General features: G+C 63.9%; 2 protein-coding genes across 2 annotated transcripts; one reads left to right on the top strand and one right to left on the bottom strand.

Annotated features, from left to right (window-relative positions):
- Positions 1 to 3,019: 3,019 nt before the first annotated feature.
- On the bottom strand, positions 3,020 to 7,650 carry P3H4 (prolyl 3-hydroxylase family member 4 (inactive)). The gene is made up of 8 exons (XM_084496671.1): positions 7,162 to 7,650; positions 5,301 to 5,450; positions 4,833 to 5,004; positions 4,621 to 4,749; positions 4,365 to 4,510; positions 4,195 to 4,278; positions 3,938 to 4,079; positions 3,020 to 3,845 (listed from the first exon to the last, which is right to left on the bottom strand). Exons 1-8 carry the CDS (start codon positions 7,639 to 7,641, stop codon positions 3,835 to 3,837), a joined length of 1,314 nt encoding a protein of 437 aa, XP_084352797.1. The 5' UTR covers positions 7,642 to 7,650; the 3' UTR covers positions 3,020 to 3,834.
- Positions 7,651 to 9,135: 1,485 nt separating this feature from the next.
- Positions 9,136 to 15,404, top strand: FKBP10 (FKBP prolyl isomerase 10). Its single transcript, XM_084496360.1, has 10 exons — positions 9,136 to 9,407; positions 11,029 to 11,174; positions 11,723 to 11,912; positions 12,054 to 12,199; positions 12,278 to 12,467; positions 12,728 to 12,873; positions 12,971 to 13,160; positions 13,327 to 13,469; positions 13,609 to 13,772; positions 14,114 to 15,404. Exons 1-10 carry the CDS (start codon positions 9,214 to 9,216, stop codon positions 14,297 to 14,299), a joined length of 1,695 nt encoding a protein of 564 aa, XP_084352486.1. The 5' UTR covers positions 9,136 to 9,213; the 3' UTR covers positions 14,300 to 15,404.
- Positions 15,405 to 16,169: the final 765 nt, after the last annotated feature.

Raw genomic sequence — 16,169 nt, 5'->3', positions numbered from 1 at the left:
CCTGCCCCGCCCCGCCCCGCCCCGCCGAACGCCTTTCCCATTGGTTCTCCCCACCGCCCATCACCCCGGGTCCCGCCCCCGCCGCCCGTGTTTATCCCCTCGCCATTGGTCGGCGCGCGGACGCCCCGCCCTCAGCCGGCAGGGGATTGGCGCGGGGGGGGGTGGAGGGGGCGTGGCTGAGAGAGGGAGGGGCCCACCTGGGTGACGTCAGGAGGGAAGGGGCGGGGCTTGGAGGGGCGGGGCCGGGGGGGCGTGGGGACCCCTCCCCATGTCCCCGTCCCTGTCCCCGTCCCCCCGTGTCCCCCCCAGGCACCCCCCGGACCCCCCCCCCTCCACCTGCAGCACCCCTGGGTGCTGCCCCACCCCCGGGGCCCCCCCAGCACCACCCCCAATTTCTCGCGTGTGCCAAAATCGGGCGGTTTCGCACCAAAATCAGCCAGGAGCATCCCAATGGGGGGGGGTCAGGGCATGGTCCCCAACGGGCTCAGGACCCCTGTGTCCTACGGGGGGGGACTTTTGCCCTCCAAAGTGCCCCCACACACACATCAAGGGGGGTTTGGCCCCATGGACACCAAACCAGCCGGGTTTCACCCCAAATTGTGTCCGGGTTGGTGCGAAATGAAGCACTGAGGGCGCAGGGCCCGGCAGGGTGGCGGAGGGGCTCAAAGGCCAGGAGAGGGGCCAGAAGGGGGTGGTCATGCCCCCCCCGACCCTATACCCAGCAGGACAGGGGGCACGAGGGCAGCCCCCAGTCCCCAAAACGCCCCCCCCCGGCTGTGACCAAACGGCCACGCTTGGTGACGCCGTGGGCGAATCCAGCCTGGTTGAGGGCATCCGCGCTCCCCAGGTGCAGGGAAGGGGAAACTGAGGCAGGAGCAGCAGCAGAAGCAGTAACAGCAGCAGTAACAGCAGTAAGAGCAGTAACAGCAGCAGCAGTAACAGCAGTAAGAGCAGTAAGAGCAGTAAGAGCAGTATGAGCAGTAACAGCAGTAACAGCAGTAACAGCAGTAATAGCAGTAACAGCAGCAGTAAGAGCAGTAACAGCAGCAGGAGCAGCAGTAACAGCAGTAAGAGTAGTAAGAGCAGTAACAGCAGCAGCAGTAACAGCAGTAATAGCAGTAACAGCAGTGAGAGGTGCTGGGGCCGGGCTGGGGCGGCTGCCGGCAGCTCCCTGCGTCACCTCCGTCCCGGCCCAACTGGTCCAGCCGGGCCCCACCACCGCGTCCCGGCTCACCCGCTGCCGCCGGCCCCGGGCGAAGCCTTCGCCACGCAGCGGCCAAGTCACCGGCGAGCACCCGGCCGGCACCAGGGCACGGCCCAGCCCACAGCTGGGGGGGTCCCCGGGATGCAGCCCCCCTCCAGGATTTGGGGTCTGTTGGGGTGTGGGGATGCACCCTGCGCCCCCCGCTACCAGCCCCCGGGGGACCCTCGGCTGCAGCTGGCTGTGGGCATGGGCTGGGGTAGGAAATCACGGTTCCAGGATGGAGGCGAGGGATGAAAAACCTGCAAGAAAACGGAGTTTGGTTTTCTTTGGTTTTTCTTTTTCTTTGGTTTTTCTTTGTTTTTTCTGTGGTTTATCTTGGGGAGCCAGAGCATGACAAGAGCGCTGCCAGCACGAGGACGAGAGGGGCACAGAGGATGGCACGGCATGGCACGGCGGCATGGAGCATCTGGGATGAGAGGCAAAAAATCTTGACCAATTCCTCCTTGGTCGAGGCGAGGGGCCGCAGGGAAGCCCGGCTTGGTGCTGCACCCCAACACGTCCCCATCAGCCCAGCGCTGCCGTCCCCACGTGCCATGGGACACGGAGGCCACGACAGAGCCATCCTGCTCGGTGCTGCAGCTCCCAGGGCGCCCCCATTCCCACCCTGCACAACCCCAATGGCAGCTCCAGCTGTGGGTGGGAGCAGGAAAAGCCCCCGGGGACCCCGATTTGGGGCCACAAGGGGTTTCGCCCGCTGCTGGCGGAGAAGTGGGAGCAAGGCACCATGTCCCCAGGGCTGGCGAGGGGGGACACCCTGCCCGGGCGTGCGTCGCAGTAGGGTGGAGGCCCCCAGGGCCCTGCACCACCCTCGCCCAGCGTGCTGGGGAGATAAAGCAGCCTTTGCCCCCCCAGGGCCGCGACGCCAGCGCTGAGCCGGGCGCTTCCCAGCGGCCCCACCCCGCCGGGTGGCCGTGACCCATCGGTGACAAACCCAGCTCCTCCCGGGGACAGCCAGGGCCCTACCCGGCGCATGGGTGCCACGCAGCTGCTCCTACCGCCTGCGCTGCCTTCCCCTTAGCTCTTCCCACCCGCGGCCTCCTGCACCCCCCAAAAGCCTTGCCCGCAGCTCTGGGGGCTCGGCACCAGCCCGGTGCGGGGTGGGCAGAGCTGGGGACGCCCTGGCGCAAGGGGAGCTCGGTGGCACCAAGGGGTGGGGTGCTGGCAGCCTCCCCGCCGCCCCCTTCGCTCCCTTCCCTTCCCTTCTTTTCCCTTCCCTCCCCCGGGGCCAACGCTATGATTCAGCCTCTCGGTTTCAGTCCTCGCAGCCAACTTCCAAGGGGTGCAGAAACGCGCCCGGCTCAGCAGGGAGGAGCGGGGCGGCCGCACGCTGCCTGCCCCTGGACGCCCCGTGCCCAAGGGCGGGCACGGGCTTGTCGGCAGCGATGCAGCCCGGAACGGGGCCATCCCGCCCTGCCGCTCAGGACCAGCATCAGGGGGTGCTCATCGCGTGTCTCAGACGAGCAGCAGGGTGACGAACCCCAAGGATTGGTATTGGGGTGATGCACGCAGCCCCCTCCCCAACCATCAGATGCTGCGCAGGTTACTGGGGTGGTGCACGGTGCCTCCAGCCTCACCTGGCACAATTCAGGGGGCCCCAGCCCCCCCCCCCAGGCATCCCCCTGCCCTTTTTTAGGGTCTTCCCTGCTTCGCAGGGGTGCCCAGCACCCTTGCCCATCCCTCCCCCTGCCTGCTCTGGGGCCTCTCCACCCCGGGCGCACCCCAGCCCCAGGGAGCCCCAAGGCAGAGGCAGCTGTCAAAAGACCGGTCTGGATTTTATTAAAAGTTCAGCACCAGTAAAATAATAATAATAATAATAATAATAATTAAAAAAAAAAAAGCAACTGTGCAAGACGGGAAGTATTAAATTAATGGAGCTTAAGGCTACGGAGGGCTGGCGTGGTGAGAGTTCAAGGCACACGCGGGGCACGGGCAATGCAGCCCCCCCAGGCTGCAGCCATGCGCTGGCACGGGGATGCTGCAGCCCCGGGATCCTTGCTGCAGCCTTAGGACCCCTGCTACAGCACCAGGACCCCTGCAGCAGCACCAGACCATGGGCTCTGAGGGGTCCAGGGCTCTGCGAGCTGCTGGTGGGATGCTGGAAGCCCCAGGGCAGGAGCCCCGGATGAGCTCCAAGGATGCACAGGACCCACGTGCGTCGCACCCAGCGCAGGGAAACCCACTGAAGGCCTCGTGACAACACAAGGGTTGGGTCCTGACCCCCATCCATGGCTCCTGGGGAGGAGCCGAGGGGGACGGCAAACCCCAGTGCTGCAGGGGACCGCCGGCACCAGGGCTCCTGGGGACACTGGGGACGGGTGGCTCAGGGGGGCACCCTGCCAGGCACGGTGGTGCGGAGGTGCCACCGCTCCACCGCTGGGACTGGGGGCAGCGGATGTCCAGGAGGCAGAGGCAGCCCTGCGGTGGGCACCGGGCAGGATCAGCCCTTCCCGGTGAGCCTGAGTTTTTGTGCAGCAGCTGGCAGGAGCCTGAAGCCCGGCGTCCCCACGATGGCATCGCTGGGCCACCACCATCCAGCTCCGTCACGGCCGGGGTCCCCTTCGCCTGGCTCATCAGAGGTTCTCTGCAAACAAGGAGGGCTCGGTGGCACCGGGGGGCAGGCAGCAGCCACCCCACGCCCCCAGGCGTGACCCCCCCGATCCCAGCATCAGGAACCTTCGTCAGCTTTGTCCCCCTTGGTCTTGGGCTCCTGCCACCACTCCGCAAAGAAGCCTTCCTCGTAGTCGCCTTCGCCCTCAAACTCGCCGTCCGAGGGCAGGTCCCGTGGGTCCGGCTCCTCGCCGTCATCCACCTCCATCTGCAGCACAGGATGGGGAGGGAATGTGCGCCTGCTATGGCCCTTTTTGGGGTTGGACCCCCAAGGAAGGGCCCAAAAGCACCCAAAAGTGCCCCAAGCCAGGGCCATCACCTACCTCGTCGTCAGCCTGCAGGTACTGCCTGGCGAAGTCCAGCATCTTCTTCTGGGCGGCCGTCCGGTTGTAGTAGCGCACGGCTTCCTGGGCACAGGGAGGGGAGCAGGGGTCACGTCAGCCCCCCAAAATGCCCAAACCACAGGATGAGGGTCTGGGGGGGTGTCTCTCACCGGCCGGGGCTCGAAGTCCTCCTCCTGCAGGTGCCAGCGCTCGCGGTGGAAGCGGTAGTAGACCAAGTTCTGCTGCATCACCGCATCGTCCGGGTCGAAGAGCATGTAGCTGGAGACGCTGCGCACCGCATCCCGCACGTCGTTCACTGCAGGGAGCAGCAGCAGCATGACGAGGGGAAGGGTGACACAGAGGGGGGGTGGGTGACACCAGCACACCCCAGGGGTGCGGCCCCCCCAGCTCCCGGCTGGCACTCACGCTTGTAGTAGGCGAACTGCAGGTAGTGGTACATGGTGGCCACGAACTTCTCCACGAAGTAGCCGCCCACATTGGGGGTCAGCTCGGTCTCGCAGTCCACCTTGCACTGCAGCACGCTCACAAAGTGATCTGGGGAGAGGTGTCAGAGGGGGGGTCTCGTGCCCCAAACCTGCCCCCAGCCCCACCGCTCGCCCACCCACCCACCCACCCACCTGCGATGGCGGGGTAGAAGTCCTTGAACTCCTGCAGCTCGTAGGCACCCTCGCAGCCAGCCAGGCAGTCCTCGTACGCCTTGTAGTACTCAGCCAGCGCCTGCTCCATGTCGGCTGCGCTGCTCCGGAAATCCCCGTTGTTGTACAGCTTCACCGACCGCACGAAAATTGGCTGCAGGGGACCAAGAGGGCTCCGCTCACCTCCTCGCCGAGCACTGAGCACGGTGCCCGGCCCCACGCCGGGTGGCACAGACACCAGACCTGCCTTGCTCCCCTGGACACTGCTTCATCCAGGGCATCAGCCCCACGGAGATGCTTTTTTTTGGGGGCAGGAAGGTGGGCGAGCCAGGGCTCAGCTGGGATTGATGCCTCTGGGTTCAGCAGGATGGGCTTTGCCAGCCAGGCATGCACCGAGCTCCCATCCCCATGGGGTGTCCCTGTCCCATCCCAGCCCTGTCCCCTCCTCACCTCATAGGGCTGAGCCTCCAGGTCAACGAGGTACTCGTCCACATCAACCATCGTCCTGTAATAGTTCAGGTACTTCAAGGTCATCTCGTGCTTGGGGTTCTTCTGCAGGAAGGTGTGGGCAGCGGACACGGCTTTCTCGATCTTGTTGGACTGGGGAGAAGAGGAAGAGCTATTGGGGGGAGGCATGGGGGGGGCTGGTGGGGAGATGCTGGGGCTGTGGGGGCTCAGCACCCAGCACCACAGCCCAGACAGAGCCCCAGGGCTGTGGGGCAGCACAGGGAAGTGGCCCAGGGCAGAAGGTTGCTCCTCAGGAGGGGACAGCCCAGTGCCCACGGTGCCAGCCCCAAGCCCAATCGTCCCATGGCAGCAGGGGCTGGGCAGGATGCAGGACCACAGACAAGGCAGATAAATCCAGCTGATGCAACTGCTCCTGCTGAGACACGCCAACCTCTCCCCATGCCCATGGTGGGAGCAGGGATGGTTCAGCTCCCTTGGGGACCCCCGTGTGCCACCGGCAGCGATCCACGTGGCTCGGGTTTGTCCCACGTGTCCCCTCTCCTCCAACCCTGCTGCCAGCCCAGCGAGCTGCCCCCACTCTTCCGCTGCTTTTCTGAGCTCTCAGGTTGCAATTTCGGGGAATTGAGATTGGGGGAGGTTGGACAAAGCATCCGTTACGTGGATTTTAGCCAGAGCAACCGAGAGGAAAACACATTAAGTATCTAGGCCAGGCTGTCCCTCGTCACTGCCAGGTGAGGGGGGCAGCAGCGCTGAGGACTAAAGCAGCCTCTGCACCAGCAGCCAGCCCAGCCCACGGCACAGCAGGGGCCCAGCACACTCGTGGCATCTGGGGAGGGAGAACAGCTTTGCCAGAACAGCTCTGGCAAAGGAGGACACCTCAAACCGACCCCTCCACGTGTGCACCGTGAGCCTGGGCACGCGCCTCTCCCCGATGGAGCATCCCGACACGCGTCCTGCAGCGGTCACAGCACTGCTGGATCCGCCAGCTCGGGCCATGCTCCACCAGCTGGGACAGCCCCTGTGTCCCCCTCCCCAGGCAATGCTCTGCCCTGCTGGGGGACCTTGGGGACATCAGGTTCAGCGTCAACGCCGGAGGCAGAACGTAGGCACTGCTGACCTGGAGAAATTCCCAGGAAAACCTCTCCGTGTGGGCCAGGGGCACCCACGAAGAGCTGTGCTGGGGGATGCTCGTACCCACAGCAGGATGGGGGACACGGGGAGCCCCCAGGAAACCCCCAGAAGGAGCTGTGAGAGGAGGGGACCAGGGCCATACAGGGCTGTGGAGGGGGGCAGCCACGAGGGCCCCCAGTTGCAGGCACACCCCCTCACATCCTGCCTGATGCGTCCCAGATGCCGCTGACGTGCCACAGTGCAGGGGCAGGATGGAGGAGCCCGGGGAGGGGGGATGCCAGGCGGGGGGGGCATGGGGGGGGGGGCTGCAGGATGGGGAGCGCAGCGGGATGCAGGATGGACGGGAGCAGGATTTTGGGGGTGCAGAGTGGAGATGCGGGACGGGGCGATGCAGGATGGGGGTGTCCATGGGGAGGTGCAGGATGAGGGGCGCAAACTGGGGAGGGTGCAGGGCTGGGCTGCGGGACAGAGCTGCAGAATGAGAGGCAGAGGAGGGGGCCGTGCAGGACGGGGTGGGGAGAGGAGGCGAGGGCAAGACCAGAGCGCTGCAGGACGCCCACTCCCTCCCCACAAAAGCAGGGCAGCCCCCGGCACCCCGCGCGCCCCCTGCGCACCCCGTTGCGCAGCATTTGCGCCCCCGGCACCCCGTGCGCCCCCTGCGCGCCCCGTTGCGCGGCATTTGCGCCCCCCGCGGGACGCCGCGCCGCCTCACCTTGAAGAGCGCGTAGTGCAGGTACTGGTAGGGCAGGCGGCGCTGAAAATCGCGCAGCGTCTGCGCGGGGGGGTAGCGCAGCTGGAAGACGGGGAGGCCGCGCTTGCAGGCGCGCAGGCACCCGGCGCGGCGCAGCAGCCTCCCGAAGAGCTGCAGCTCCCGCTCCCACTCCCACTCCGCGGGGTCCCCCTCGGCGAGGGGGTCCTCGGGGGGATCCCCCTCGGCCGCGCAGCGGCGGTGGCAGTGCGCTTCGCTGTCGCGCAGCAGGCGGTGGAGGCGCAGGCTGGCCTCCAGCTCCCGGGCGCTCTCCGCCCAGTGCGCGCCCGCGTATTGCGCCAGCGCCCGGGCGTATGCGCGCTGCAGGGGCTCCAGCGCGGCTGCGGGAAAGCCGCGCACGCTGTACTCCTCGTACTGCGCCGCGCACGGCTCCTCCGCCACCGCCACCAGCAGCAGCAGCAGCGCCAGCGCCGCGCCGCCCATCCCCGCAGCCGCCGCGCAATGCCCGCGCAGCGCCCCGCGCAAGGGGCGGGCAGGCGGGGAAAGGGGAAAGGGGATGGGAAGGAAGGGGCGGTGCGCCCCTGCCGGGCGCGCAGGGTCTTAGTGCGGCTCTGCGCGGCTGGCGCAAGGCCCGCGGGGGCTGCGCGCTGCGCGCAAGGAGGAGCGAGGGGTCGGGGAGGTGCTGGGGGGGGGTTGCACCCTCTGCTGCGCCTCCCCGGGGATGCGCTCGGAGCGCGGGGTGCCGGGGTGAGCCTGGGGGCTGCAGCTCCTGGGAAGGCTCCGGGGTGTGCTCGGGGCTGGTTTTGCGCAGCCCGGAACCCCCCAGCCAGGCTGTGCCCGGTGCTGGTTTTGCTGCTGGCTAGTGGCGAGCTGGAGGCTGCTCGCCCTGCGCCGTGCCAGACCCCAGGGCTGAGCTGTGCCAGGCCTCGGCACGGCCACGCTGGCCCCAGCCCAAGCCCAGAGCTGTGCTGCTGCTGGACAGTGGCTCTGAGAGCTGCGGCAGCACGGGGCAGGAGCCAGGGAGCTGCTGAGATTTTTGGCTGTGGAGCAGAGGCCGTTAGCAGTGCCCAGCACCTCCCTGCAAACGAGCAGCTCGCCAGCACGCCAGCTGGGATGCCAGCCCCCTGGGATGCCAGCCCCCTCAGTAAGAGCTCACTTGCCCCAGAGTCAGACCCTGACCCTACTGTGTCGTGGGGAGAGCCCTAAGTCATCACCAAGCCATGCTGAGGTGGCTCGGCCCAAGCACGGACCCTCAGGGATCCACAGAGCACCCTGGGTCTGGGCTCAGGGCAGCTGATGCTGCTCTGCTTGAGCCTCTGCTCTCAGGAGCCTCTGAGAGGCTGGGATTCGGTTCAGATCCAGAACCTGTCATATTTGCTACCTGGGGCTTGCAGAGGGCCCTCACCACAGCACCAAGAGTTTGGGGGGACAGCGGGGATGTGGGGCAACACATACACGTGCACTCAATGCCGCTCCGATCTGTGAAAGTCTGCTACAGGGACAGTTTCACGTTTTTAATCATTGCCATTCAGTAAAAGATCTGCCAGCAGCAGACTGAAGAGCAGTAGGTGTTATTAAAACCGTTAATTCCTTGTATTTACTATTCCTTAAGTGCGAGGGAGTGGGAAGCAGCATCCTGCTGGGAGGAGCGCAGGCAGCACTAGGACCCGGAGCGGCTGCTGGGATGGGACCTCCAGCTGCACAAACTTGCTTCCAAATAGGTCTCTTCAGCTTTTTCCTTTGCAGAAAGAACTGCCTAGGGAAAGAAAAAAAAAAAAAAAAGAAAAAAAGGGGGCGAAAAAAAAAAGTCTTGACATGGAGCTTTGCCGCTGTGACTTTTTCCGCCTGCCCCGCTGCCGCCGGCTCGGGGAATTGCCCCGGCGGTGCAGGGGGGAGGCTGGCGGAGGGCAGCACGGCTGGGCCCCGTTACACGTGTACAGAAATGCAGCTGGGCCGGGCTGAGCTCGCATCGGCGCGGGAGAGGGGCCGGGGAGGCCCCACCTCTGCGCCTTCCCCTCCGCTGAGCCTTTCCACCGGCCGCAGCCTCCCAGCGCCATGGCCTTGGGCAGCTTCGTCCTCCTGCTGAGCCTCCTGGGGGTCCTGGGGCTGGGCGACCCCGGCCCCCTGGAAGACGTGGTGATAGACAGATACTATATCCCCAAAATCTGCCTGCGGGAAGTCCAGATGGGGGATTTCATTCGCTACCACTACAATGGGACCTTTAAAGATGGCAAAAAGTTTGACTCCAGGTATCGCCCTTGGTTCTTTACCAGCTGCATGCGGCCGCCCCACGCGCTGGGGAATCCTGCATGCTGCCCCCAGCCCCCCCGCGTGTCCCCCCCATCACGGCCCCAAGGGCCAGGGGGTGCCTTTTCCCGTCAGCCCCCCGCCTGCATTGCTCGGTGCCCCGCAGCTTGGACCCCGAGGGGGGATTTTGGGGGTGCTCATGGCGGGGCTGAGACTGGTGTGGCCCCAAGGGAGCTGCTGAGGATGGCACAGCCCGGTCAGGGCTGCAGCCCCCAGCCCAGCCCCATTTCCAAGCCCGCAGCCCCCGGGTGCAAGCCCATCTCAGGCAGGGGCAGGATCAGGCCCTGGCTGAGATGCTTTGCACTCCAGGCATGTGCTTGCATGTACTGCACAGGCAGGGAAAATACCTGAAGCACTTTGAGACGTGGCAGCGGCGAAATCCCTTCGTTACCTAACAGGCTTTGAGTCTTGCTGGTCATGGATTTCCTCGGTCTCTGCACCCATCCTGCTGTGCCCACCCTGGTTATAAACCCGGGTTTTGTTGGCACAGCTCCTGATCTGCACCAGGGCGAGGAGGGGTAGGATCAGGGCACAGGGCAAAAGCACAGGACAAGAGGGGGCTGTGCTGGAGCTCAGCCCCAGCCCAGCTCGGGAACAAAAACTTTCCAGCTGGGCATTTTTCAGACCCCTGAAGAGCAGGGGGATTCTGCTCCTGGCTCAGCCTGTCTCGATTTTCTTGCAAGCGTGAACGGGAGAGAAAGGAAATCAGCCACGGGCTGCCCCTCCTGCTGCTGCACGCCCCAAACGCGATGGGGGCCTGGGGAATTTTGCTGCTAAAATAATTCTTTGTCCTGAGCACTGCAGCCTGCTTCCAGGAGAAGCATTCCCAGCACATGAAACGGGATAAAGGGCTTCCCTTTATCTGGAACGGCCCCCAGTTGCTTCCCGGAGCCTGTGTTTTAAGATTAAAAAAAAAATAATAAAAATAAAAAAATAAAAACAAATTTGCAGTTTAAAAATGAGGCCTGGGACTTCTTCTTTCCTCCTCACTGCAAACGTGGCACACGCCAAATTACAGGGAAGCCACAGCAAGCCCGGCAGCATGCAGACCTCTGGGCCAGATTGCCATGCAAAATTTGCGAGGATATTTGAGTGTTCAGCCCCAAATAAATTCATCTCCTGCCTCCTCTGCACCCGGGGGGCCTGATCCTGCACTCCCCCACCTCTAAGGGTGCAGGCCAGAGCCCCGGGGGTGTCGAGGGAGGCAGCTGCACTGCGGGCAGGGCAGGATTGATCCCTGGTTGGGGTGGGGGGACCCCGATCCCAGCGAGATGGGGGAAAAACTTGAGGCTGGTGCCCTGAGACAGGGCTGGGGGATGCTTCATTACCGTGAATTCCAGACCTGGGAGAGAGCCCAGGGTTAGCAGGGGCACCACAGAACCCACCATCAGCCTTGCCACGGGGTAGGAGATTTGGGCACATTTTTGGCTGAAGGAAGAAATTTGCAAGGCTACAAATTCAGCGCGGGTGCTCCGGGTGAGGCGGAGGGAGCTGCTCAGCCCCCGTGGGTCGCAGCCTGCCCTTCGGCACCCGGTGCTGACGGGTCTGTCCCTTCGCCCCCAGCTACGACCGAGGGGCCACGGTGGCCGGCGTGGTGGGCGTCGGGCGGCTGATCACCGGCATGGACCGGGGGCTGCAGGGCATGTGCGTGAACGAGCGGCGTCACCTCATCGTGCCCCCCCACCTGGGCTACGGCAGCATCGGCGTGGGTAAGGGGCTGCGGGGGGGTGGATGGGGGTAAACCCACCAAGCTTGCATTGGAGGAGGGGGATGGAGAATTGGCACCCACCCAGCAGGCACTGGGGAAGGATGGAGACGTTGCTGGGACACTAAATAGAGAGCATGAGTGGTGCCTGGGCAGGGCTTTGCAGGGAAGGATGGTCTCTGTGCATGCTTTCCAGGGTGGATGTGGGGTTAACGCCTGGTTTCTCTGCAAAGAAAACCCCACAGCAGCATTTGGGGCACCCCAAAAAAGCCCAGCAATCGCCTTCCCCCTTGCACAAATGGCTCCGTGGAGACCCCCAGCAGGGTTTGAGCTCAGAGCTGCACCAGGCAGGTCGGGTCCCCATCCACCAGCACCCTGCAGGAGCTCAGGGACAACAGGCATCAGGGGACAAATGTCCCCCCCTTGTCCTGTTCAGGGGAGGGGGGAGGATGCTGCAAGTGCTTTAAAGCTCTGCGTTTGCATGCAGCAGGGCATCCACCCTTGCCTTTCCCTCCCCTAACTCTCTCCCTGCCCTCGCTGCCGCCCCTGTAGCGGGGCTGATCCCCCCGGATGCCACCTTGTATTTCGACGTGGTCATGCTGGACATCTGGAACAAGAACGACAAGCTGCAGATCACCACCCTGTCCAAGCCCGAGCACTGCAACCGCACGGTGGAGAACTCGGACTTCGTGCGGTACCACTACAACGGCACGCTGCTCGACGGCACCCCCTTCGACTCCAGGTACGGGGTGCCAGCACTGGGAGCACTGGGAACAGTGGGGACCGGGGGATTCCAGCATGGGGCAGGACTTGGGAGCCGCCCTTTCAGGCTGGGGGGTGCTGGTGCAGCCCCAGAGCTGTTCTTCTCGTTCCTCCTCATCAGCTACAGCAAGGACAGCACCTACGACACCTACGTGGGCACCGGGTGGCTGATCAAGGGCATGGACCAGGGGCTGCTGGGCATGTGTGCCGGGGAGAAGAGAAGCATCATCATCCCCCCGTTCCTAGCCTACGGGGAGAAGGGCTATGGTAAGCCAGGCATCACCCCATTGCTCCTGCTTGGGGATCGGGCCCCCCATCCAGGCTGAGCCGTGCCCCCCTCCCCAGGGACCACGATCCCACCGCAAGCCTCGCTGGTGTTCAGCGTGCTGCTGGTGGACTTCCACAACCCCAAGGACGGCGTCTTCCTGGAGCACCTGGAGGTGCCGGCGTCCTGCAAGCGCAGGGCCGTGACCGGGGACTTTGTGCGTTACCACTACAACGGCACGCTGATGGACGGGACGCTCTTCGACTCCAGGTACGGGGGGCGAGGAAGTGGCCCCATGGGGGGACGCCCCCGTGCACCCCTGGTCCTCTCCCACCCCGCGTCCAGCAGCAAGGAGAAGCTGGAAAATCCCAGGGGAGTTGGGAGGAGAGGGTGGTAATGAAGAGGGAAAAGGATTAGGAAAAAAAAAAGTCGTTACCAAATGGAGTGAGGTTTGGTGGGAGCAGGGCCACGTGCTGGGTGCTCGGGATGCTTCTCTCACCCAACAGCGCCGTGGGCTTCTCTCCTTGCAGCTACTCCCGAAATCACACCTACAACACCTACATCGGGAAGGGCTACATCATCCCCGGCATGGACCAGGGCCTGCAAGGGGTCTGCATAGGGGAGAGGAGGCGGGTGGTCATCCCCCCCCACCTGGCCTACGGCGAGAACGGAGCAGGTGAGGGGACCCGCAGCGTCGCTGGGTTGCAGGGAAAGGTTTTTCCCCGCTCCGTGCTCAGCCAGCTGAGATCTCGCTGCTGCTCCTCCTCTTCCAGGGGACAAAATCCCCGGCTCAGCCGTGCTCATCTTCGACGTCCACGTCATTGACTTCCACAACCCGGCTGACCCGGTGGAGATGGAGACCGTGTACCGGCCCGAGGGCTGCAACGTCACCACCCGCAACAGGGACTTTGTCCGCTACCACTACAACTGCTCCCTGCTGGATGGCACCAAGCTCTTCTCCTCGTGCGTGCACCGGGACGGCGGCGGCACGGCCACGGGGCGGCAGGGTGGAGGGACGCAGGATTTTGGGGCACGGGAGGGAAAAGTGCAGGATTTGGGTGCGTGGGAGGCAGCCCGCTGGGTCCAAGGGGGTTTCTCAGCCATGCCGTCTTCTCTGTGCCCCCTGCAGCCACGACTACGGGAGCCCCCAGGAGGTGACTCTGGGGACCAACAAGGTGATCGAGGGGCTCAACAGAGGCCTCCTCGACATGTGCGCCGGGGAGAGGCGGGTGCTCATCATCCCCCCGCACCTGGGCCACGGGGAGAGCGGAGGTAGGGGACACCACAGCCACATCTGCCAAGCAAACCCAGGGTTTCTGAAACCCTCAGCATCTCCCTCACTTCTTTTTTCCTTGCTGGAGGCAGGAAGGTTTTTGCCCATCAGGTGCAAGAGCCCTCGCTTATTTTGCAGCCCGGGGGGTGCCAGGCAGCGCCGTGCTCCGCTTCGAGGTGGAGCTGATCTCCATGGAGGAGGGGGTTCCCGAAGGCTACCTCTTCATCTGGCACGGGGACCCACCAGAGAACCTCTACGAGCAGATGGACCTCAACAAGGACGGGCAGATCCCCGCCGATGAGGTGCCCAAACCTCGCGGGGGCTTGTGGGGTGCGGGAGGATGCGGGGGGCACGGGGAGCCCACCCCTGGGGGCAGCACCCAAAGGATGCCGCTGATCCCAAATATTTGGAAGCGCTGGGCAGGAAAAATGCCCAGGCCTGGAGCATCGCTGCTGGAAATGGGGAGCAGCAGGGCTGGGGCAGTGGGGGCAGCCTCTTCTCGTGTCCCTGCTGTTGCCCGGAGCAGAGCAGCATCCCATCCCATCCCATCCCATCCCATCCCATCCCATCCCATCCCATCCCATCCCATCCCATCCCATCCCATCCCATCCCATCCCATCCCCATCCCTTCTCCCCTCTGCAGTTCTCCACCTTCATCCTGACCCAAGTGGCAGAAGGGAAGGGGCGCCTCATGCCCAGCTCCGACCCCGACAAAGTCATCGCCGACATGTTCAAGAACCAGGACCGCAACCAGGACGGGAAGATCACGGCCGAGGAGCTGAAGCTGAAGTCGGACGAGGACCAGGAGAAGATCCACGAGGAGCTGTGAGGTGCAGCCCCCGCTCCCCCTGGGGACAGGACTGCCCTTTGCCATGCCACGGCCAGGCTCCCCAGAGAGCCAGCTGGGAACCTGCCCCTGCCCCTTGCAAGGGGGAAAAAAAAATCAACAAAAACCAATATTTTGCCCCCCCCCATTGTTTAATTGAGGGGGATTTGAAGTGTTCCTCACAGACAGGAAAACTCACCAGCCCCCAGGTAACACGCCCAGACCAGAAGGTGGGAAGCACCCAAACTCTTGGGCATCTCGGTGCCCCCCAGGGGGGCAGTGCCTGCATTTCCCCACCCTGCCCCATGTCCCCCCATCCCCTCGAGCCTTGCCCCACGTCCCCTCTGCTGCCAGTTCTGCCCCCAGCCCTGCCTCGACCCCTCTGCTCTCGGTGCCCCGCGGGGGGGTCGGGGCAGTGGCACCCCCTCCCCAGGCTGTCCCCGAGCTCCCCTCCCTTGTCCTTGGCCAGCGACTGCACCTCCTGCGATGCCACAGGGAAGGGGGGAGCTTCCCCTCCATCTCCTCAGCCATATTGCTGGAGTTTAGGGGTGTTTTTTGTTGGTTTCTTTCGTTTTTTGTTAGTTTTAAGTACACTTACATACCATTCCTTAAAGGAGAAGAGAAATAAAGAGGGGCCTTCCCTGCTGGTCCCTGCTGCTGGCCCAGCCTCTGCTTCCCCTGGGACACGGGCTGGAGGTGGCTCGGGTTCCCAGGATCAAACCCTGATGCCCCACGGGCATCCCCTGCTTCGTGTCCCTTGGGACAGCTGAGATAAACTGCTGCCAGCCTGGAGAACAGGGGAGCCCCCCCCGCCCCAGCCCCCAGGGAGCAGCAGGCTGGTCTTCATCCTCCTCATCCTCCCCACCCCACGGCCGCAGCCAGCAGGGATGGAGAAAAATCAGCCCCGTTTGGTTCTGATGCCTAAATGCAGCTAATTTAACGGCGCTCTCAGGTCTGTCCCAGCACGTCCCCATCCCCTCCCCGCCGGCTCTGTGTGACCTCGCAGAGAGAGATTAAAAAAGGCGAGACCAGAACTGTGCAAAGGGTCGGAGTGAGCCCCTCTAACGATGACAGGGCACCAAATAAATGATTTTGACTGGTTTCCAGATTTTTTCCCTCTGTGTCAGGCTACTTTGCAATGAGACATTCGCGTTTGGCCGGGCAGTGGTGCAAGGAGAACTCACCTGGGTCTTTTATTTCATCTTAGAGAAGGAAATCTGTGCTGTTCACAAATTAAATGTTCTCAGCCCACACGGAGGGCAGTGAGCGAGCTGAGGGCTGGACATGGAGCTCACAGGCCAAGAGGTGCCACCAGTTACATGCTGCGGACGGGGGCTGGATCCTAACCTTCCCCACGCAGCCCTACTGCAGCTCACACCGCGAGGTGCAGGTCCCTGCCATCAGCACAGCAGGGTGGGATGAGAGCAGTTTCCCACGCCAGGGTCTCAGTTTGCCGCTTGCCATTGGGGCTGTCAAGAGTTTTCCTCTTCATTAATTTCACCAGAGGCTCCACAAAAATAAAAGGGCTTCTTTCTACCGCTCCTCCAAGAGCCCAGAACGAGCCCAGCAGTTTCGGATGGAATCACCCTTACCTAAAATGCTCCCCAAAACGCCCCACACCGCAGCTGGCTGCTCCTCCCCAATCCCACCCATGGGCTTCAAACGCTTCTCCCAGCCCCAGCCTTGCTGCAGCATTTGCCCAAACCCTTCCCTTCTCTTTCCCCTTCCCTTTTCCTTTCCCTTCCCACCCCAAAGCCCTGCTGGGCAATGGGTCCTGCACCCACGCAGGAGCAGAGGGAGCAGAGGCTGAGACTTGAAGGCACAGGGATCAGTGGATTTTCAGCAGCAGGAGCACTGCTTGGCAATGCCCAGA

The sequence above is a fragment of the Aythya ferina genome (genome assembly GCF_964211825.1).
Source record: "Aythya ferina genome assembly, chromosome: 23".
Lineage (NCBI taxonomy): Eukaryota > Metazoa > Chordata > Aves > Anseriformes > Anatidae > Aythya > Aythya ferina.
Note: the sequence above shows the minus strand (reverse complement) of the source record. Positions and strands in the feature narration are given on the sequence as shown.